Source organism: Mirounga leonina, unplaced genomic scaffold (genome assembly GCF_011800145.1).
Source record: "Mirounga leonina isolate KUSES-001 unplaced genomic scaffold, KU_Mleo_1.0 Mir_150, whole genome shotgun sequence".
Classification (NCBI taxonomy): domain Eukaryota; kingdom Metazoa; phylum Chordata; class Mammalia; order Carnivora; family Phocidae; genus Mirounga; species Mirounga leonina.
Genome location: NW_023270374.1, coordinates 20,610,696 through 20,635,017, shown reverse-complemented (window position 1 = coordinate 20,635,017; position 24,322 = coordinate 20,610,696). Strand labels below are relative to the sequence as shown.

Below are 24,322 nucleotides of genomic sequence, written 5' to 3'. Positions count from 1 at the left end.
CAGGCACACCAGGGCTGCGCATCGGTGAGACCGCTGGTGTGTCCAGCCTCGCTGTGCCCTGGTGCTCCAGTCTTCACCCTTGACCCCGCACCCCACCCCACGGGAGGGTGCAGGCTGAAAGCTCGCCTTCATCACAGTCCCATGTTGCTGGTGACCAGCTCACTTTGATCAGAGCCACTCACCTTGGCTTTGCAACTCTTGCTACACAGGCTGAAGTGGGGTGTAGGTGACCTCAGGCCCCTCTGAATGACAGGGTGCATACTCAACAGACAGTATTTTCAAAACCTTTTTTATTTACATTTGTTTACTTCAATTACATGCATGTTTTGTTTTTAAAACAGGAGTAATTAGCCCAAAATGCATTAAAATTTTAAAATAGCAATTAAATATACAAAAATATAGCTTACAAAAAACTGCGAATGTTTAAAAATATTCTGCTGCAGAATTCTTAGTGTACAAACACGTCTATGAAACCTGAGGCTCAGCATTTCATAAACCTTTTTTTTGAGGGAGTTATACAAGATCTAGTGAAGAAAACCCAGGGGGCTAAATAAACTACAGGATTTAAACTACCCCATTCCTGGCAATGATGTCAAGAAACGCAGAGACGACAGTATCAGGAACACTCTTGGAAGACCAGGCCCTCACCAGGAGAGACTTCCCTAATCTTGGCCCTGCCTGCTCTGGCAGGGCCTGCGAGGGAAGGGGCACATGGAAGGACAGTGCAGCTGGCCCTAGACACAGGTCCCCCAGGCTTGTACTGGCACAGCGAGTGGAGAGGAGCTTCATCAAACTACAGACAGGTCCCTTGACACTGGTGGGGACCACATTCGAGGTCCATGTCCCTGAAGCAGGGTGGGTGTTCTCCCTGACCCGAGAGCCACAGAAGTGAGCACTAGATTGGTAAGCCAAGGGTGCGATGCTTGGTCTAGAAGTGGAACAAAACTATTTGCATCTTGCAACAAGTTGGGCTCTAAAGGGGAACAAACTGTATGAGCCCCGTTTTTCTCCTGTTGTTCTCACTCAAACGGAAGCACATTCCATGGCATATGGGATCTTCCGTTCATCTTATCTACTAAAGATAGATTTGAACTGCAGATTTCACCAGAATTTAGACATTGTGAATTGAGACACGTTCATCTCTTTTACTTAAAATTCGTAATGGCCAATGCGGAAGACATTCTAACCCAGAACGAGATACTCAAGTAACAGAAAGTGGCTTTTCACATACAATTCCTTTCAAGTTTCAGGTTAGGGGCCCAAGCTGCACTTTTAATCCAAGGGAAGGCAGGACGCCAGGGAAGTTGGCAAGGACCGAGGCAGGAGTCCACGCCCCTCCCCGCAGAGCTGCCTGGAGGAAGCAACTATATCTCCTGCAGGGGCAAAAATGGACTTAAGACTTTTTTTTTTCTTTAAAGAAAAGATGACTGGTGGAGTAATTTCTATTGTCAAATGGAGAAGATTCTGTGGGAAGCATTTTCTTTTTAATGTGTGCATAAAGTGGGGTGGGAAAGGGAGCAGAGCGCAGACACTGAAGTGTGTGTATCTATGGTTAATTTGGAGGAGACGGCCCATCTACCTGCTTAGCATCATCTGAGACCTCGCCCCCCACCCGCCAAGGCTGCCTCAGGCTTCATTTGCTGCTGCTTCTCAAATCCCTGCCTCAAGAAACACAGGAGCTCGCCTAAGAAATCACGGCAGTTGTAGCCAGACATCACCCCGTCAGATGGGGTTTGGTGGGGGCGGGGGCAGCTTGTCCAGGCCCTGCAAAGGCTGCTGGACCTGGACCAGAGGCCTGCATTGCTGCTGTCAGCAACAGAGCAGAACCTGCTCTTCAGTGTCCATCACAGGCCAGAAAGACAGTCTGGAAACTGGTTGTGCTTGCATATTATCTGAGCATCTGTGTGGTAAGGGCCACGGAGGGATTGCTGTTTCTGCTTTGTATGGAAAACTAGAATTCCAGTATGCTGCAATCAATAAAAAAATAATGCCTTATTCAAAAAGGAATGTGACTGCAAAGACATCCCTCAATTATGGGCTCCCCTTTTACAGATACTCTGCCTTCTGGGATGGCTCTTCCCCCATGAATAGGAATGCTCCTTGGATATACTTGTCTGGTATAAGTTAAAAAAAAAAAAAATTATGTAGACACACAAGCACACGTGTATACATACACGTGCGTATTTATCTGTGTATGCATAAATGGTCTCTGGAAGGATCTACCTGGAACAAACTAAGAGTGGGAGTTCAAGGGCTGATAAAGTTGGCCTTGCCAGGTCAGGAATGCAAGGAAGACTTGAACTACACGAAGGGATTACCTACTCAAAAACTTAAGGAATAGCACTCAGGGAGCACAATGGGCAAAGCTACATGGAAGTGACTAGGGAAGATCATGAGGCAAAGGAAGGGACCCAGGCAAACCCAGACCCCAGGGGGAGCCCCTGTCCCTCAGGAGGCTCCTGCTGAGGTTTTGTTGCTTACCTGGACTACACAGGAGCCCCACGTTACCTGCATAATGATGCTGCCTATAATCAGGAGCTTCCATGACCCCAGGTCTACTGCCCACCAGGCTTTGGACGTGGCTGGTCCGCACAAGAACCAGCAAAGATGTTACTACGGTTCTTAGGTGGTAGATAAGGGAACGAGCTTTGAGAGGCTAAGTTGCATAAAGACACATGGCTGGTGAATGGCAAGGGGTGATTTCAAATCACTCTGAGCACTTTTTCTGTCCAGAGCTCTAGGGATGCCTCCCTGTATTCATTTTGTAATTCTCAGCCTTTCAGAAAATTACTACAGTTGTTCAGAATAGCTTAGCAGAGCAGGACCAGGCCATGGAGGTGACAGGCTTTGAAGTGGGGCTGTGGAAAGGGGCAAATCATTCTTCTGATGGGCCCAAGGGACTTGGCACTGGGGAAAAGGATCTGCATTTGTCAAGACGTCAAGAACAAGCTAACTGGCAATGATGGGATGTTCCCTGTATTCTTCCCCCGCCAGACTTCCCATGGGCCATCTGCTCCCATCTGGCCATTTTGTTCTTGTCCTTTCCCTGCCTCGGTGGGCACAGACTAGAAGGACCTTACCTGCTAGGGACAGGCCCAACCAAATCACACTTTGGCAAAGGAAAGCAGCAGAGGACAGTATCTTATGCCTACTCATTCAGGAATCAAGTCAGGCTGGTTTTGTTCCCTGTTTCCTGCTTCTAAAGCCAGCTGTAGTCAGCTGTAACCCTAGCAGTAACTAGATAATGATGCAGCCACCCATGGAGTTCAGTTGGGGCTGAGTTACGTTCTTTGAACCCACAGCATACAAATAACATCCAATCTTTGAGCTGCTTAAGACACATTAAGAGAAAGTAAAAAACCGCCATGTCACCAGCCAGTGGCCCCAAAGCAGACAGACCAAAGACCCTGTGTGTCTACAGATTAACAAAAGGTCACCACCAACTCACCAACAAAAGACAGATGTGGCCAAAGTGGCCTCACTCTAAGGTATAAGCCTGTGCCAAGATTATTAGGGGATCCTTAACTCATTCTTTAAAAAGGCTCCAGATGGAGATGTAACCTTGTCCACAGAAAGCTGTTTTAACCAGAATTCAAGGAAGATGTGAGTGAAGCGCAGGCCGCGGGCAGGCACGGCAGCGCAGCAGAGAGTGCTGGAGGAGGACCTGGACGCGGGGAGCAAGTCCATTCAGGGTGTGTTGCTGAGAGTCGCAGGAACTACTGTGCGTGGCCCTGGCCAAGCTGCAGTGAGACAGGAGCCAAGAAATGAGAGGAGCTCGAGCAGAGGGAACACGTTTCCCGCCCCCTGCCCAGCCCCACCCTGGCAGAAGAGCTGTGTTTACCAAGCCCTCTGCACTCACGGGTGTCGAGGTCACGTCGGCGGTACCTCGTGCGGGTTGGAGCCCGGTGGAGAGCGCACAGCATTCTTGAGCTTTCCTCTAACGGCCGGAGCTACGCACCCACCCTGTCAACCTGCGCTTCCTGTAATACAGGAAACGAACTCCTCTACCTCCCTGCCCATACAGGGACTTGTGGGGTTGGTCTCCTCATACTGACGCACAGGGACAGAAAAACGCCGCAGCTGATCAGTTAGAATCCTGCTTGAAGCTGTGAGCTGAAATCATTTGCGGTTTAGAGCACGAGAATTCCTCTGAGGGGAAAAATTCTCTTTCCTGTTTGAACCCCGCAATGACAAGGTGAGATTTGTCCCAAGGCCACTCCATGGGAAATGGTGGGTGTTGGCCACTAATGAGGCTAGTCCAGGCTTGCTTCTGACACTGGTCACTGGAAACCTTTCACTGTAAACGGGGTGCTTTGCAGCATTCCGCTCCACTGTGCTACCGATACAGAACGCAGAAACGACGAGAGGAGGAATGCACGAAAAGTCCTTTTCAAGGATGCCCAACAGGCTAAGGCTTTCATATAAAAATATCCCACACTTCCTTGCCCTGTTTAAGCAGCAGCCAGTTGGCGTGCCATGAATAGGTCACACGGAGGAAACAGCCAATTCTGACCAACTGGATGTGTAATTTTCCAAGCTGGATTCTGCCCAGCACCTTCCTCGGCTAGTGGGAATTTTCCTCCTCCTCTGGCCTCAGCCACCTGAGCCAAGGACAGGTTCCCTCTCCCATTCTAAGATGGTAGAGGCTAGATTCCAGAAAAAAATCCCTGGAGACATGCTGTGAACAGAGTGGCAAAGCTTCCTCCATCCGCTCTCCATGCGGACCACATTTCCAATGAGAAACTGTCCCCCTCACACCTGTGGAATGAGGCAGAGCTGTTGACAAGGAGTCCACCCTATGACAGAAGGAGGGCTGTGGAAAAGAACTTTCTATCTGACCCAAAGCCACTTCAGATAGCTAATTTGTACAGTATTCATGAACCCAAATGGATGGCGTCATTTCTAGAAAAGTTGGACAGAAGAGCTAAAGAGCAGCATGCATTTCTCTCCTATAAAGACATTTTCAGTTACTTAAGTCTGAAGAGTGAGGCACACACCAGCGGGTGAAGAGCCCTGCAGTGGCTTCCTGACACTACTTACAATTTCAAGTGGATCCCCAGCTTCAGAATTACATAATTACATAAGGATCTTATTTGAGATGCTTTAAATTGTTAAAACGTCAACGACAGGCATTTTCTCTTAAGTAGAAACAGGGTCAGAGGGAAGAGAACAGGGAAGGAGGGGGGAGAGGAAGGGGTCAGCATCCTCTCATCTCAGCGGGGCCTGGAGGACTGGCCGTTCCCAGGAAGGAGCCCCCCTTGGGAGCCATCTGAGGGGCTCACAGCAGCTCCTTACCAAGGCAGTGGGCTGAGACTAGCAGCTGTGCTGGAAGCACAGTGCACGTGGGGGTGCGGGCAGCACCCTGAGGTCCCGTGGGTCACACAGGAACAGCATGGGCTCAGAGGCCCGCCCCTGGCTCAGGCTCCTGATGGGCAGCTTGGCCGGGCCTCACTGGGGAGTCAGGGGGTAAATAAGAGGAAATGGCTTCTGACCAGGCCTTTCCAAGCGCATCTAATGTTTTTAGATGATATGATAAGCAAGTGTCGTGAACTTGAGGGAGAAGGGGTGGCAAGGGGCACTGCTGCTCTGTGGTAACCAAAGCCCTTGGGTTCCAAGATGACCTTACCAAAGGAACATACTGTGAAAAGCCTTGCTGGCACTGCCTCACCAATCACTGGCAAGCAGTCGTGCTTCAGCTGAGGTAACGGCTGGTTTTACTTGGCTCGGGCTGCCGGGAGGGTCTGCTGCTGCAAAGGCATGCACCGTCTGCATAGAAGCTCATCTGTCCACAGGGTGGGGGGCGGGGGGGGCTTTAAAGACCTGCCCTCAGTTCCCTTCTCTAACAGTTCTGTTTATCTTCCCTTCTGCTTGATAAAGATTCACCTTGATACGGAGATAAGTATCTGGGAGACAGAGTGATGGCATCAGCAAGAGACCCTCATGAAATTTCTTGAACATAACCGGAAGGCTCATCTGTCATCCACTCCTCTTCTCTTGGCATGGGGTAGTGGCAGCGTGCTTTGGTTGTCACAAGACCCAGAAGTCTGGGTTTCCAGCTTAGCTGGCCCGAGTTCTTCATGAGGCAAAGGAAGTGGCAGCTGGTGCCCCCGGTAGAGCAGCCAACACAGAGACCGCTTGTGTTCCTCCTGGCTCCACGTGGACGTCGGATCCCGCAGCAGTTTGATCCTTGGGGGAGCTATACAATGTTCTCTGCCCCGGGCAGGGGCCCCTGTGGGGGTCCACGGTCCTGCTTACTGTGCAGCTGCGCGAGCTGCAGAACTGGCATGTTGCACAGTGGACACACCTTCCGAACCTCCAGCCACTTAATAAGGCACCTGCAAAGCAAGACAACACAGGAGGAAGTCAGTCCCATGCTTGTGGCGCCTCCTGCCCACAGGCCTCATTGAACACTGCTGTCCCTCGTAGCCAGGGGCCTGTGTGAACACTCTGGTCCCAAACAGCTCCACCAGCAGCTCCTCCAAAAGGGGATACTAAGAAACCACAGTCAGCATGCTATATCCTCAAATTATCCATGACGTGTTAATGAAGTACACTGAGGATGGTGGTGGGAAGAAGAAGAAACAAAAGTTTTTAATAGAAATAAAAACACAAAATTGTCAGAGAAGAGGGAATACTAATATGTCTGCATGGCAGATGGCCTCACTCTACCATTTACATTCATACTTTATTTTGATTTAAAATAATGATGGTTTTGATTAAAGTAAGTTTTTAGGAATAGAAGCTCTCATTGAGGGGTGCCTGCGTGGCTCAGTCATTAAGCGTCTGCCTTCGGCTCAGGTCATGATCCCAGGGTCCTGGGATCGAGTCCCACATCGGGCTCCCTGCTCAGCGGGAAGCCTGCTTCTCCCTCTCCCCCTCCCCCTGCTGTGTTCCCTCTCTCGCTGTGTCTCCCTCTGTCAAATAAATTAAAAAAAAAAATAGAAGCGCTCATTGGAAAGTTTCAGTTAAGTAGCTGTTTATAGCCTGGGCTCTAAGGAGGTGTGGGCTTATCTGGCCGTCTGCCTGAAGTCCTGCCTGGTGGTCATATTCCACCACCCTGATCCCTCCTAAATGTCACGTGTACACACACACACACCCCTCACCCTTAGGGTACGTTCTGCTTTCTGCGTTATATACCAATCATAAAGCTGTCAAGCTTGTCTGGCACTGCCCCAAGCCCACGAGTTGCTTGATATGCCTCAAACTCAGGTCCCTTTAAATAATTCCACACCAATACTCACTTTCTGTGGAAGGCATGCTTACATGGACAAATGCCCAACTCATCTCGAGGCTTGAAGTCTTCTAGACACACTGCACAGAGCTGAAAGACAAATTCACAGATGAGGCAAAGTGTCTGCTAAGTACTCTCTCGTAGGCCCCAAAGTCAAGTGCAGACCCCTGAGGCCAGTCATTTGAAGGGACTTACAAGGTCCCATGACTCCTTAAGTGAAAGAAACAGGCTGGAATGGACCAAGTCTTCTGAAGAGGAGTCTCCTGCTCTTCCTGTCACATGTCTTCAAGATGGAGGGCAGACAGGAATAGACCGCAAAAGGCAGCTTCCTTTACTTCAGTGCATCAGAGAGTCTCACTTAGGTTTATCTCAGTAGACAGGCTGAATATAATGCAATTTTCCTGTGGTTGGTGAGGGGCTGACTTTCCCAGGGAATGCCTGTTCAGCAGCACAGCCCCTAAGGGGGATGCCTCATGCTCTGGGGCAGGCCCTGGTGGTCTTTGGTTTTTCATAATGTAGAAACTATAAACCATGGCTCAGCCTGCAGTAACATGCTTTTTTTTTTAGTTCCTGGGGCCCCTCGCTTTGGCACTGTCCTGTCAGTGTCTTTGTCATATATAGAGTTATTCAAGAGTCACTGAAGTTAAACTTATGAAAATATACAGATGGGGCTAGGATCACTCTTTGACCGGTGGCTACGCTCCACGGCCTGGAAAGAGGCCTTCTTCACAGCCAGATGCTGGGTTCCAACCACTACTTCTTGGGCACATACTAGTGCCCAGGGACATCAAGTATCATTGCATATACCCACTTTACAGATGGGAAAACAGAGGCTCAGAGCCATAACCACCTTGGTGAGTAGCCAGGCCTGGCTGGGGACCCAGGTCCATTGCACTGATGTGCTGCTGTACTACTTGTCTCCTGCCCAAAGGTTGAACTTCTCCGTGCTTGCTTCCCTGTCCATCTCCAGGGATCCTGGTTCAACCATCACCACTTCTTGTCCATCCCATTGACATGACCTCCCTGTTGCCTGTAATATGTAACCCAGTCTTCTTAGGTTATGTGACAGGACACGTGGCTCTTGGTGCCCCTTCTGGAGGAAGGCTGAGAACAAGCTGTGGGGAAAGATGGGAAACTAGCAGTTCCAGCCATGTGGGTGGTCTTTTTGGGCCTTAGCTTCCCATCTGTAAAGGGGGATGATGTTCCTACCTCGTAGACTATATGAACAGGCCCTTCTGGCCTTAAACACCAAGCTTCCCTCCCAGCACAGGGAGGTAATGAGGGTCAGGACTGCTGGCTCTGCTTCTGGAGATTCAGTGTTGATCCTACCAAAGGGCAAGACGGTCAAGCCACTCACTTTAATTTGCTTATTTTTCTAGGATCCAAGGTTAGATTTGTAGACTTTTCAAAAGGGAGTTATGATTAATGGTTATAATGTGCTATTATGTTCTTAAACAAATTCTAAAACCCATGGTCACCTGAAAAAAAAAGAAAGATAAATTCTGACATGTTAAGTGCCAAAGGTGACCAGAAGCCAAGGGCAGTCACAAAGAGAAAAGTCTCAGATCTGACTTCTTAGAAGTTCCACGAAGGGCCAAACTAATTTTACAACTTTACAGATCATATTTTGCAAATCAGCTTTACTTCCCAGTATTTCAACAAGATTGCTTCTCCAGTGTAACTTTCCCATACCTTTTTTACCTTTTTAAAAATGGACATGTAATTCACGTAATATTCACCACTTTAAAGTATATAATTCAGCAGTTTTTAGTATATTCACAGAATTGTGCAACCATCACCACAATCTAATTCCAGAACATTTCATTCCCTGCCCCCAAAGCCCACATCCATAAGCAGTCACTCCTCATTCCCCCTTCTTCCCAGGCCCTGGGAACCACTAATCAACTTTCTGTCTTGATGGATTTGTCTGTTCTGGTCATTTCCAGAATGAAATGGAATCATGAAATGGTATTTTACAATGTGTGGTCTTTTTGTCTGCCTTCTTTTACTTAGCACGATGCCTTCAAAGTTCATCCATGTTTATTCATTTTATGGCTATATTTGTTTATTCATTCATATGTTGATGGCTACTTAGATTGTTTTTACCTTTTGGCTATTGTGAATAATGTTGCTCTAAACAAGTAATTGAGGGGCACCTGGGTGGCTCAGTCTGTTAAGTGTCTGCCTTTGGCTCAGGTCATGATCCCAGGGTCCTGGGATGGAGTGCCACATCAGGCTCCTTGCTCAGCGGGGAGTCTGTTTCTCCCTCTGCCTGCCGCTCCCCCTGCTTGTTGTGCTCACTCATGCTCTCTGACAAATAAAATCTTAAAAAAAAAAAAAAAAACCCACAACAGCAGCAGCAACAACAACAAACCAAACGAGTAATTGAGTTTTCAATTCTCTGGATATATATCTAGGAGTAATTGTTAGGTCATATGGTAACTCTATAACTTTTTTTTTTTTAAGATTTTATTTATTTGAGAGACGGGGTGGGGGGAGAGAGAGAGAGAGATAGCAAGAGAGAGCACGAGCAGGGGGAAGAGGGAGAAGCAGGCGCCCCGCTGAACAAGGAGCCTGACATGGGGCTCAATCCCAGCACCCTGGGATCATAACCAGAGACAAAGGCAGACGCTTAACCGACTGAGCCACCCAGGTGCCCCAGTATTTAAACTTTTGTTTTCCAGAGTGGCTACATAATTTCATATTCCCACCAGCTGTGTATGAGGGTCCAATTTCTCCATATCATCAAGTTATTATTATTGTCTTTGATTATAGCCATCCTAGATGGTGTGAAGTGGTATCTCATTGTGGTTTTGATTTGCATTTTTCGACTAATGATGTTATGCTTATTGGTCTGTATATCTTCTTTTTTTTTTTTTTTAAAGATTTTATTTATTTATTTGAGAGAGAGAGAATGAGAGAGAACACATGAGAGGGGACAAGGTCAGAGGGCAAAGCAGACTCCCTGCCTAGCAGGGAGCCCGATGCGGGACTCGATCCAGGGACTCCAGGATCATGACCTGAGCTGAAGGCAGTCGCTTAACCAACTGAGCCACCCAGGCGCCCTGTTGTATATCTTCTTTGGAGAAATGTCTGTTCTCTTTGCCTCCATTTTTTTAGTTGGGTTATTTTTATTATTGAGATGTAAGATTTCTTTATAAATATTCTAGACAGAAATCCCTTATCAGATAGCCAACTGATTTTGACAAAGGTGCAAAAGCATTTCAGTGGCAGAAGGACAACTTTTTCAACAAATGGTGTTGGAGTACTTTGACATCCATAGGCATCAAAAGCATTATATCACCCCTAAGGCATAAACAACCAAAGGAAAAAAAAAATCGATAAATTGGACTTCATCAAACTAAAAAACTTTAGTTCTAGAAAAAACCTTGTTATGATGAAAGGACTGATAGAAAATATTTACAGATCTTTTTAATTTGTAGGCTTTTTATTACTGAGTTGTAACAGTTCATTATATATTGTGGATACTAGACTCTTATCAGATATAAGATCTGCAATATTTTCTCCCTGTGGGTGTCTTTTTACTTTCTTGATAATGTTATTTGAAGTACAAGGGTTTTAAAATTTTTTTTTTTTTTGCTTTAAATATTTTTTTGGGGGGGAAAGGACACCACACTTCTACTCAATTGAGAGAAACATTTTTACAGTCTTGAGGTCTTTTATTTTCTTTACATTTATCATGCCATGAATTCATAGGGAATGGGTTCCAGCAGTTTGGGCTCCTTTCCATTAGTTCTCACAAAGTGTGCTTGTCTGGGTGGGGCAGGCTGGCGCTTCAATTGAACCCAAGTACCTTTCTCTTTGGCTTCCTTCTTTTTCTGATCATTTTCCTTCACACGCTTCAGGAAGCTGTCTCGGCTCTTTGAGTGTTTAATATACTCAATGCGTACATTAATTCTCTTGGCAAGAATCTTGCTCTTGTTTGTTTACAACAATGCCAACAGCATGCTGAGTAACATTGTAGACTCTTCCAGTTTTGCCATGGTAACATTTGTGGGGCATTCCTTTTGAACAGTGCCCATTCCCTTGATGTCCACAATATCACCTTTTTTATAGATTCGCATGTATGTGGCCAAAGGAACAACTCCATGTTTTCGAAAAGGTCTAGAGAACATATAGCGAGTACCTCTCCTCTTTCCCTTTGTGTTGGTCATTTTGGCAAATTACTGGAAGATGGTGGTTCGGCCGAAAGGAACGGTTTTTAAATTTTGAAGAAGTTAAAATTATCTGTTTTTTCCCTTTGGTTGCTTGTGCTTTAGGTGTCATATCTAAGGAAGTGTTTGGGTTGTTTAACCCAAAGTCACAAAAATTTATTTATTATTATTTTTTAAGATTTTATTTATTTGAGAGACAGAGAATGAACGAGAGAGAGCACGAAAGGGGGAAGGGTCAGAGGGAGAAGCACTCCTGAGCAGGGAGCCTGATGTGGGACTTGATCCTGGGGCTCCAGGTTCAGGACCTGAGCTGAAGGCAGTCACTTAACCAACTGAGCCACCCAGGCGCCCTTCCCCCTGCCAAAAAAATTTATATCTATGCTTATTTCTAAGAGTTGTGTAATTTTAGCTGTTACATTTAGGTCTTTGGTCCATTTTTTAGTTAATTTTTGTATATGGTGTGAAGCAGGGTTCTAACTTCATTCTTTTGCATATTTTGGTTATCTAGTTATCACAGCACCATTTACTGATTCAACTATTCTTTTCCTATTGAATTGTCTTGGCACACTTATTGAAAATCAATTGACCATAAATGTATAGGTTTGTTTCTGAACTCTCAATTCTATTCCATTGATCTGCATGTCTTTCCAACTGCTAGTACACACTGTCTTAAATATTGAAGCTTTACGTTCTAAAACTGGAAGGTGTGAATCCTCCAACTCTGTTCTTTTTCAAGATTGTTTTTGGATATTCTGGATCCCTTGCATTTCCATGTGAATTTTAGAATCTGCTTGTCAATTTCTACCAAAAAAAAAAAAAGACAGCTGTGATTTTGATAGGGATAGCACTGATTCTGTAAATATTATGGGGGATACTGCCATCCTATCAATAGTAGGTCTCTGAAACCATGAACACGGTAGGTCTTTCCACTTACATAGGTCTTCCTTAATATCCTTCAAGGATTTTTGGGGGGAAGATTTTATTTATTTGACAGAGAGAGAGAGAGAGAGAGAGCACAAGCAGGGGGAATAGCAGGCAGAGGGAGATGTGGGACTCAATCCCAGCACCCCAGGATCATGACCTAAGTCGAAGGCAGACGTGTTACTGTGCCACCCAGGCGCCCCAGATATCCTTCAAGGATATTTTGTAGTTTTCAGTGTAGAAGTCTGAGCTTCTTTGTTAAATTTATTCCTAGTTACCTTATTCTTTTTGATGCTGTTGTAAATGGAATAGTTTTCTTAAATTCATTTTTGAATTATTCATTGCCAATGCATAGAAATACAGCTGACTTCTGTATGTTGATTTTGTATCCTGGACATCTGTTGAACTCATTTATTAGCACTCATGATTTTTGGTGGATTCTTTAGAGTTTTCAGTTTTTAAAAATTCATCTCATCTGCAAATATAGTTTTACTTCTTCCTTTCTAATCTGGATGCCTTTTATTACTTTTTCTTGCCTAACAGCTCTGGCTAGACCCTGCAGTACAATGTTGAATAAAAGTGGTAAGAGCAGGCATCCTTGTCTTACTCTGATCTTAGGGGAAAAAGCTTTCAGTCTTTCACCATTATGATGTTAGCTCTGTGTTTTTTTTTTAAGATTTTATTTATTTATGTGAGAGAGAGAATGAGATAGAGAGAGAGAGCATGAGAGGGGGGAGGGTCAGAGGGAGAAGCAGACTCCCCGCTGAGCAGGGAGCCCGATGCGGGACTCGATCCCAGGACTCCAGGATCATGACCTGAGCCGAAGGCAGTCGCTTAACCAACTGAGCCACCCAGGCGCCCCGCTCTGTGTTTTTCATAGATGCCCTTTATCAAGTTGAGGAAATTCCCTTCTATTCCTAGTATGTCAAGTTTTTTATCATGAAAGAATGTTGAATTTTGTCAAGTGCTTTTTCTGCATCTATTGAAGTGATCCTGTTTGTTTGTTTGTTTTTCCCTCCCTTTATCTGTTAATAGGGTGTATTACATTGACTGACTTTCCTTTGTTGAACCAACCTTGTATTCCTGGAATAAATTCCATTTGGTTATGGCATATAATCCTTTTTATATGCTGGTAGACTTGGTTTGCTAGTATTTTGTTGAGGACTTTTTCACCTATATTTGTAAGGGATATTGGTTTGGAGTTCTCTTTCTTTGTAATGTCTTTGTCTGCTCTTGACATTAGGACCTGACAGAATGAGACAGGAAGAGTTCCTCATCACTTTTCATTTTTTGAAATCAAAGAATGCATCCTATGATAATGTCAACCCTGCCAGAAGCTGGGATAGGAATATATATTTACTGACTGCTCAGTCTATAGATACTTGAGTTTGCCTGTTTTACATGTTAAAAGTCAGAAAAGTTCTTAACTGATGGTATCTGCAGAAAGCAGAAGGAAGCTGGGTGAGGTACCTCCAAAGTAATTTTTTGCAGCTTGGGGAACAGCAGAAATTTCAAGTCTGTGGGGGCAGTAAGAGCATCAAGATGTGATGGCTCCAGACTCAAAGAGATAGGGTCACACTCTTTTTGTTTTGTATCCAAAATGTGTTTACTGGGATGGTTTCCCAGTCATTTTGATTCAGGGTGCTTTTAATGCTGTTTCTGTCTGAAGAACATTCTTCTGTACACCTTGCTTTTCCTCCTGTGGGCTGGCAGAGGACAGTGGAGCAGCCAACACACAAAACTACCATTTGTTCACGGTTAAAGTTGGTGGTGATTTTATAGCAACCTGGGCATTTCACATCCATGGAGTAGGAAGTGGGGCTCTGCACTAGGTGCTTCTTGTGTTTCCTCTTCTCTTCTGGAAAGGGATGGGGGAGATTCTTTGTGAGGGGTATGTTCTTGTGGGGAGGTTGTCACCATGGGAAGGGCTAGGGTCACATTCTTTCTCCATGCTCAGAAGCTGGATAACATGCCCATGCCCATTCTACTCAACTTTTTAATTTAATTTTATTTGAGAGAGAGAGGGAGAGAGCGAAAGAGAGCACACATGAGGAGGGGGGAGGGGCAGAGGAAGCGGGAGAAACAGACTCCTTGCCCAACAGGGAGCCCAACGAGGGGCTCGATCCCAGGACCCTGGGATCACTGAGCTGAAGGCAGATGCTTAACTGACTGAGTCACCCAGGTGCTCCTCTTACTCAACTTTCTTAAATCTGAATTTCTACAAATGCAAAATAAGGAATACCTTATCTAAATTTTTTAAAATGTGAGTTCCCTCGGTCTTAAGATAATTATATGAAGTAACGACATCTTAGTAATCTTGCCACCTTGCATACTGGTTCCATTTACATTACACTGAGATTATATCCAGAAATAAGACATGTTTGAGGGAACAGTGGCTTTATGGGAACTACAGATGTATACTGGACTAGCATTCAACTAGTGCACGATCTCTAAAATGCCCAAGAAGGCAGGCTTTGATAATTTCCAGGTGGCTGATACAGTCCATAAATTTACCTCAAATGCAAACTGGGGAAGGAGAATTATGTGGGGAACACAATGTCACACAATGAAAATGACCCACAGCTCAGGTGATGCAGCCAAAATGGTTTTCTTTTAAATAGATTCTACGATGGGCACTCATTATCATTATACCTTTCCTTGAATGGTCATGAAGCTATCACATCTTCTTCAGAGGCAGCATTTCTAGTTCAGAGGTGCCATTTAAAGTTGGAATCTTTGAGAGCTATGAAAGCAACCTAAAGATAGTTGTGCTACTCAGGGATGAACCAACTTTCCTGTTCCAAACTGAAGTCCTTTCCATGGCCTTCATGTGTTTGTGTCCTTGGTCCATTACTGTACATGCCTCATTGACTTATGACCTTCTCTCTTCTCTCCCATGGGATCAGTATTCCTTGATCGAAGGGAGGGACTATATTCTACCCACTCAATCTTTAGGGTCCTGTATACTGTCCCTTATACATGCTTTGGACTTTTGTTGTTGTTGTTTTACTATTTTTACAATTCAAACAAACCTGGTACAAACCTCAATTGGGCTCCAAATATTTTTATACTAATTTAAAAGTAAAACTCAGGAATGTGATTTATAAGAAAACTGATCAGTAGTTCTAGAAAGACTGAAAAGGTTTAAATCTCCTCCTACATAAGACAAGGATGTGGCAGAGTTTGCACTGCCAGAGCCGCCACCTCACTGGAGCAGAGGGAAGGGGATGAGTCTATGGGGAGGTGAGGAGAAGAAGGAAAAGATGTTCTTTACACAAGGGGCAACTCCAATGGGTCCAACTTTTTTGTAGTCTCTTCTTGTGGAAAGCAGGGCAGAGCAGGCCACAGCATGTCTGCTATACTACTCCTCACCCACTCCCTACCTGACTTGGGAAAACTGACCTAAAGATGGCCCTTCCTAGTCCTTGTGCAGTGAGGATCCCAGCTGCTGCTGAGATGCAGAGGGGAGCAGGGTCTCCTACCCTTCTGATGATACAGGCAATACATGATGGAAGAGGGGATGGACCGAATTCAAATTTGGAAGCTACGCGGATGGCTCTACCACTGTATTGTGGATGTGGACCCAGGGTTCTACAAGGCTATCCATATTCTGATTGGCCCATACGGCCACAGTAGGTAGAGGAGGCCTTCTCTGGTGTGGTGGCAGGACAGAAAAGTGCAATGCGGAAACAAAATCTGGATGATGGCTGAAAATTTCCCAAGCTTGGTGAAAGACAAACCTACATATTTATGAAGGTTGAGTAAACCACAAACAGGATAAATCCAAAGAAATCCATGCTCAGATATATCATAATTAATTGCTGAAAACTAGACAAAGAAAAAAATCTTGAAAGCAGCTGGAGAAAAAGGACTCATTACTGATAGAGGATCAAGGATTCGAATGACTATGAATTTCTCATTGGAAACCGTGGAGGCCAGAAGGAAGCAGCACATTTTAAATGTGCTGAAAGAGGGCACCTGGGTGGCTCAGTCAGTTAAGCATCTGCCTTTGGCTTAGGTCGTGATCCTGGGGTCCTGGGATCGAGCCCTGCACTGGGTTCCCTGCTCAGTGGGGAGTCTGCTTCTCCCTCTCTCCCCCCTCCCTGCTTGTGCTTTCTTGCTCTCTAATGAATAAATAAAATCTTTAAAAAAAAAAAAAGGGCTGAAAGAAAATGTCAACCCAGAGTTCTATACCAAATAAAAATATCCTCCTTAGGAATGAAGGTGAAATAGACATTCTCAGATGAAGGCAAACTAGTAGAATTCACAGCCAGCAGATCTGCTCTAAAAGAAATGCTAAAGGAAGATCATCAGATAGAAGGAAAATGGAATTAAGAAGGAAATTGGAATATTAGGAATGAAGAGCAACAGAAATGACAAATATCTGGATAAATATTTATGACTATTCTTTCTCTCTGAATTCTTTAGAATATACTTGACAGTTATAAGTAAAAAATATAATATTATCTGATGGAATTTTCAATGTATATAGATGTAATATGATAGCTCTTGCATAAAGGGAAAATGGTAAAGGGATCTATATGGTGAGAGGTTTCTACATTTCAACTGAAGTGCTAAAAAATTGCTTCTAAGTATTTTATAATCCACTAAAATATTATACAAAAAGATAAAGTCAAAATCAAAATAGATACTAAAAATGGATTACTAGGGGTGCTTGGGTGGCTCAGTTGGTTGAGCATCTGCCTTCGGCTCAGGTCATAGTTCTGGGGTCCTGGGATTGAGCCCCGCATCGGGCTCCCTGCTTGGTGGGGAGTCTGCTTCTCCCTCTCCCTCTGCCCCTCCCCCCCACTCATGCTCTCTCTTGTGCTCTCTTAAATAAATGAAAAAATCTTTAAAAAAAATAAAAATGAATTACTAAAACGGATTACTAAAAATGTTCAAATAACCCAAAGAAGGCAGGAATAGGGAAAAACAATGACAGAGTAGGAAAAGCAGAAGACAAATAATACAATGGTCTACCTAATTCCAAACATCAATAATTGCCTCGAATGTAAATGGTCTAAACACACCAATTAAAACAAAGATTGGCAGAGTGGGTTAAAGAAAAAAAAAACATCATAACCAAACTTTATGCTATTATAAGAAAACTCACTTCAAATATAATTATATAGGTAGACTGAAATTAAAAAGATGGAAAAAGGTATGCCATGCAAACATCAATCAAAAGAAAGCTAGAGGTGCTATGTATTTTTTTAAAAAGGAGTTAATTCTTTTTATTTATTTTAGAGACAGAGAGAGAGAGAGAGCTCGTGAGCATGAGTAGGGGGAGGGGCAGAGGGAGAGCATCTTTAAGCAGACTCCCAGTTGAGTGGGGAGCCTGATGCAGGGCTTGATCTCACCACCTATAAGATCATGACCTGAGCTAAAACCAAGAGTCAGATGTTTAACTGGCTGAGCTACCCAAGTGCCCCAGCTCGAGGTGCTATATTAATATCGGGCAAAGATTTCAAAGCAAAGAAAATTGCCAGAGATGAAGAGGGATATTATAATTTCAATAAAAGGGTCAATTCACCAAGAAGACATAATCCTAAAAATCCTAAATGTGTATTCAGCTAACAGAGCCTTATACAAATAAGTAAATAAATGAAAAGACATAATGTGTTTATAGATTAGAAGACTCAACATGGTAAAGATGTCAATTTTCCCCTGATTTATAGATTTAATGAAATGCTAATCAAAATCCCACAGCAGGATTTCTTCTTTTTTGTAGATATAGACCAGCTGATGCTACAATTTATATGGAAGAGCAAGGAATTAGACTAGCTAAAACAGTTTTGGAGAAGAATAAAGTTGGAGGATCACACTGCCTGATTTTAAGACTTACAGAGCTACAGTAAGCTTTATTAGTAAAGCTACATTAAGACTGTGGTGTTGGTGAAAGGATGAGTGTATAAATCAATGGAACAGATTAGAGAATCCAGAAATAGAGTCACAAAATATGGCCATTTGATTTCTGACAAAGAAAATTTAATGGAGAAAGCAACCACTCACCAAAACTAGAGTTGGGGACACTGTGGTGAACAAATCAAAGACTAAATGCAAACAGGGAGCATATCATAAACTAATGCCAAGACTCTCGAGCTTCTCTTGAAGAAACCCAAATCTGGCAGCAACTGGCCTATATTCCCCCATGGCAACAATCAGCTAGAGCTGAGTCCTGGCAACTCCTTTAACAGGACCTGCATGCCCCAGTGTGACGCAGCTTCCATAGGACCCTTCTGTTTTTGACACCAAGACTTCATTAGATGCCATTTATTAACCCACTTGCATGATTGTTCTGTTGTTTCTCTTAGAGATCTCCTCCTCTATATCTGTGTCTCTATGAAAAGATGGAGAAATAAACAAAAACAGGGAAGACTATGGGTACTGAAAGAACATTTTTCTTCATAGAAGGACAATATATTCTTGCGTTTTGATTATGTATATAGTATCTCCTTAGCTTCACTTAGTGTAAGTGTTGTTTGAGTCCTATACTGGTAGAAAAAATTAAGCAAAAATGATACAGTCAGCTATAGAGCCAACTGTCTAAGAAGCTGGGGTGGGGGGTGGTGTCTGGGCATCTGAGCCTGCAAGGTCCCAGGAAATCTCCCTTAGGAGAGCAAAAGCCAAGAAGCTGTGTGTGCAATACCAGAATCCTCAAGAACTTCTCAGCATATATCCCAGATAACACACAGCACCCTTCTCCACACTGCAGTTTGACTTTCTCATTTATAGTCCCCTCTACCAGACTGCTAACTGCTTAAGAGTAGAAATTAGTATTTTATGCTTCTTTGTATCTCGCAGTTTAGTTTAGTACAGTGTCTGACATGTTTTATGTATCCAATAACTCTAAAATTATTATTGTTATTATTTTAGAGAGGGAGGGGGAGGGACAGAGGGAGAGAGAGAATCCCAAGGATGCTCCACACCCAGGGTGGAGCCTGAAGCGGGGCTCAATCTCACAATCTTAATATCGTGACCTGAGACGAAATCAAGAGTTGGACACCTAACCAACTGAGTCATCCAGGTGCCCCAACTCTAAAATTATTTTAAAAGTAATATATTAACTTGTTTTCCTTCTTTAAGAACCCATTACATATAAAACTAACATCTCTTTTGACCAACTTCCCCTAATCTTTCTCTACTCTTTCTCCATGTAACTATGTGTCCTTCTCAAACACAGTAAAACACCTTGTAGTATGCATATAAATCCATGAACAATATGGTGTTTAGTTTAGTTTACATATGTCATATAAACATATCACTTTGTGACTTGCTTTTTTTGGATCCCACTAGAGATCTATCCCAATTGAGACATTTACAGATAGAGCTCAATCCTTAATTTTGCCAACTTTATAGTACCTCATTGTACTATATCAGGTTTCCTTCCTTCCCTCCCTCTTGGTGGATAATCTCCCACTTGCATGATTGTTCTGTTGTTGGTGAAAGGATGAGTGTATAAATCAATGTATATCATGTTTAATTTATTCACTCACCACTGATGGGACATTTAGCTTATCTTTGATTTTTCACTATTGTAATTATTCACTAATAACAGTATCCACATTGAAATTCCACATGCTTACACAGGACCAAGCTATGTTACTACTGTATAATTAGGCTACAGAAATGCACACATACACACAAAAGTCTGACAAAATAGTTTCATCACCAAGAAATGCAACTGGAAAAGACCAAATGAATTGCAAAAAATACCTGATTGCCTCTAGAAACAAGCAATAGAGCAAGGTTAGGTTATCCTAGCTATTAGTTTCTTTCTTTTTTTTTCTAGCTACTAGTTTCAAATAAGGGGGAGAGGGGGTCAGTAGCTGGTCAGATTCAGCAAAACTGGAATGGGTAAGTGCAAATGGGATATAACTCTGATACATAATGATGCAACACAATGTACTCATTCAAGATAAAGACCCATTCTAAACTAGTGGGTCAGACCAATGAGGAAGATTTCTGCTCCTGAGGAATCTGGTTGTTTAATATTGGTTAACATGTGTCAGAATATAATCTTTACATTTATGGTCCTTAAAGAGACCCCAAATAGAAAAGAGATCATCCTCTATTATTTCATATTAATTTTGGGAAAATTTAAAAATCAAACAGTAAAAAAAAAAAATCAAACAGTAATTGATGCTTTGGATTTAAAAGTTTAGTTCTAAAATGCTGTAATATAGCAACTCTTTGATTAAAAAAATATGCAAAAAAAGCAAAGGAGCAGTAGACATTTTCAAAGTGTTTGACAATAATATAAATCATTATCTTTTTTTTTTCCAAAATTTACTTATTTGATAGAGAGAGAGCACAAGCAGGGAGAGTGGCAGGCAGAGGAGGAGGAAGCAGCATCCTCTCAGGGTCCTGGGATCGAGCCCCGCATCGGGCTCCCTGCTCAGCGGGGAAAGCCTGCTTCTCCCTCTCCCACTCCCCCTGCTTGTGTTCCCTCTCTCGCTATGTCTCTCTGTCAAATACATAAATAAAATCTTAAAAAAAAAATAAAAGTCTTCAGGAGTTTGCAGAACGTAAACTCCATTGATCAATCTTAAAAAAAAAAAAAAAAAAAAAGATTTCTTTGCAGTTCTTTTTGTCCTAAGGATATATTGCACTAGAGATGGAAAATCAAATTATTGTGCTTAAAAGTTGAAATAATTCCTCTCTGTGTGATTCAGGCATCAATTCAATACACAATTGAGTTCTTTTTGCCCCATTTTGTTTCAATTTTTAGAGATATAAAAACTCTTTTTTAAGTTTTATTTATTTAAGTAATCTTTCCACCCAACATGGGGCTCAAACTCACAACCCCAAGAGCAAGAGTCGCATGCTCTTCCAACTGAGCCAGCCAGGTGCCCCGAGATATAAAAAAATCTTAAATTTAACTTTGTTATATAATTATGTAAAACAGTAACATGGTTCCAAAGTCAAATCTACAAAAGAAGGTACATCCAGAAAAATCTAGCTTCTGTCCTTGAACCCTCCTTTCTGTTCCTGCCCTTTCTTTATAGGTAACCATTTTTGCGATTAGTTTTTGGTTTACCCTTTCATGAAAATAGACAAGAGATTCCAGTCTGAATTCTTTTTGTTTTAGTAGTACTCATAGCTAAGATTTATTACAGGGAAAGGATGAAAACCAAAATCCGCAAAGGGAAAGCTGTGTGGGGCAAAGTCCAGAGGAAACCCCGCCCAAGCTTTTAAAGTCCTCTCCCAGTAGAGTCACATGGGATACCAAGCCTTATCTCCTAACTAAAAGCTTTGTTTTTTTCTTAAATAAAAGATTATACATTTTCCACCTTTTCTTTCTTTTTTTAAAAAAGATTTTATTTATTTATTAGAGAGAGAGAGAGAGCACAAGCAGGAGGGAGAGGGAGAAGCAGGCTCCCCGATAAGCAGGGAGCCCAACATGGGGCTTGATCCCAGGACCCTGATATCATGACCTGAGCCAAAGGCAGATACTTAACTGACTGAGCCACCCAGGCACCCCTAAATCATTATTTTATTATTATTCAAATAATTTCACAAATTAAGTCTCTTTGAAGAGACTAGCAATGAAGCTGCCCCACAATTATGTAAGACAGATATTATAATGTGCAGCTTTCCAAGTCCTTGTTTTACAAACCGATTCAAAAACTTGGAAAGCAAGGAAGAGAAAAGGACCCTAAAATTAAAAATTCTGAACAACTGTAGTCAGAGACGACAAAAGGAGTAAAATGAAAAAGAATTCTTATAGGCAATGTGTCTGAAGATATACAGCAGGATACACACACACTTTTGTATTCACGTTACAAAGCATGGTAACATAATGAATACCTGGGAACCAACCATGCAACTTCATCACTAGACAATCCCAAGGAGTCAAAGTCAAACTGCATTCTTCTCTATTGTATTCTCTTGCCTCACCTCCCCAAGCCCCACCCCATGAAGTAATCACTGCCTCTTTTGTGCCATTTATATGATGGGATTCTAGGAACATTTTCAAGAATGAAATTAGTACAAATTCACTTGAGTAGAAAAACTAATTTATATTCATCTACTAATATCAGGGACAGCACACAGTATCCCTACTGCTATGAAATCTTACACCACCACCATCTCTATTAAAAATCTTCTCATAATTAAGTCATCTCATAATTGATTTTCTCAATCATCATCTCAAATATTCTATTAAGCAGATCAAAATAAGCCTAACTTTTTTTAACTTCTTAGAATAAAGATGGTTAAGCATACCACAGCATACTACTTCTATTAGATAATAGCTCAAGAAAAGATTAAAATACTTATAGGCAACTTACTTCATGTAAATTCAGTTCTTTAACTTTCTCTTTTAATATAACCTGTAAGACAAAAAAGTATGTTATGCCCATTTAAATTTATAGTTAAAAAATTTCTCATTATACTAAAACATATTTTTCTTTTGTATATGTAGCTCACTTCTCCTCCTGTTCAATAGTGGAAAAAAAATCTCTTTTATATTGAGACAGAACATTTTAGCCATATTTTTTTTAGCAACATTTTTTTTTAACTTGAGCAGTGATGCAATGTTCTCCTGAAAAACAATTTTAAAATCCCTTTGAGTATAGATTAAATTTCAGGAAAAGACATAAATACATGCTCATCTGGACCAAGTGCTAACTTAGGAGGAAAATAAATGAGGTTGACTCTCATGATTCACTAAAACAGTATTAGCTGATGAGAACTATTAATGTATAAAAGATTAAAAAAATAAGGTCAAACTTAATTTTGCAAGTTTTGCTTATTTTTATTCATCATTATCCTCAGAAAATTTTAGCTCTACCCAAAGTCATGTAAATGAACTTAAAATTCACCCAGGTGCCATCCCCAACCTGTGGTAACTGGATACCAGTTAAAAAAATGACAAGTGATAAGAGGGCAGCAGATTCTTATTTAAAAAGAAAATTTCCAGGGGCGCCTGACTGGCTGTTGGTAGAGCATGTGACTCTTGATCTCGGGGTTGTGAATTCAAGCCCCATGTTGGGTGTAGTGATTACTTAAACAAATAATATCCTTAAAAAAAAAAAAAATAGAAAATTTTGGAGAATAAACAGCTTATTAGAATTATATGCCATCTTAAAGTCAAAAAATAAGTAAGTGAAATTTGGGGGGAAATCTCCCAGTTTTGAGTATCTTACATTCTTGAACCAAAAATGGTTTTCAGGGCAAATCATATTTTCAGAAATCACAACCAAAAGCTATCATCCAGCTATGCAGGGATGTACTAAATTTCCAATTCAGTATATTTTAAAAACCACTTTACTGTCTATCTTGTTACTCTATTAACTCTATCAGTCAATTTTACTTGTTAAATGACCATCAAGGCCAATTTTACTTTCTAGTTAGCTTACATCTTACATACAAATATCTTATAGGTTGTCAAATTTATGATAATATTGAGACAAAAGGATTCATTAATTTAGAAAACTAAAACATTCAACTCTATGAATCTCACATGAGACCTATCGGGAAGACCATGGGGTTACCTATGAACATCAGTGTGGACATCTAAAGGACTTGACAATGAGCTCAGATTTCAAAGAGATATAAACAAAAGATGGACAAAGAGATACGTAATCCTAAAATGGTGACATGGTCCTGCAGCATCAGTGTCAGCAAGGTTAAAGACCCAAATAAACTAAAGCTTACCCCACGACTCCCTAAAAACAAACAAAAAACAAAGAAAAACAAAACAAAACCAAAACCCAAATCCCAAAACCAGAAAGCAAAAAAAACTAAGGACAATAAAAATAATTTCATACTTTGGGCCAAAAGAAAATTAAGGAACACCTAGGCCCACTGTTTGGTGTCCGTGGTAAAATGTCATCAGATGACACATGGAAGAAAAAACAAATTTTACTTGGCCATCAAGAAAAGCTAAATTTATTCCCTTAAAGAACAAATCGGTAAAGGAATGACAGTACAAAGGGTAGGGATTAACAGCAATGACCCAAGTATTTAGACTTCCGATAATGTGACGTGA

At 42.2% G+C, this 24,322-nt stretch overlaps 1 protein-coding gene across 8 annotated transcripts in view; it reads right to left on the bottom strand.

Moving 5' to 3' along the window:
* Positions 1 to 513: 513 nt before the first annotated feature.
* Positions 514 to 24,322, bottom strand: part of RNF24 (ring finger protein 24) — an 85,195-nt gene continuing 61,386 nt past the window's right edge. For 6 of the 8 annotated variants that reach the window (XM_035005921.1, XM_035005920.1, XM_035005919.1 and 3 more), the window contains 3 exons: positions 22,620 to 22,661; positions 7,264 to 7,321; positions 514 to 6,335 (listed from right to left, as the gene is read on the bottom strand). In XM_035005921.1, coding sequence (XP_034861812.1) covers positions 6,076 to 6,335; positions 7,264 to 7,321; positions 22,620 to 22,661 — 360 coding nt within the window. In that variant the 3' untranslated portion in view covers positions 514 to 6,075. Of the gene's footprint in view, positions 6,336 to 7,241; positions 7,322 to 22,619; positions 22,662 to 24,322 lie in introns of all 8 variants that reach the window. The other 2 variants (XM_035005924.1, XM_035005925.1) reach the window with 1 other exon arrangement.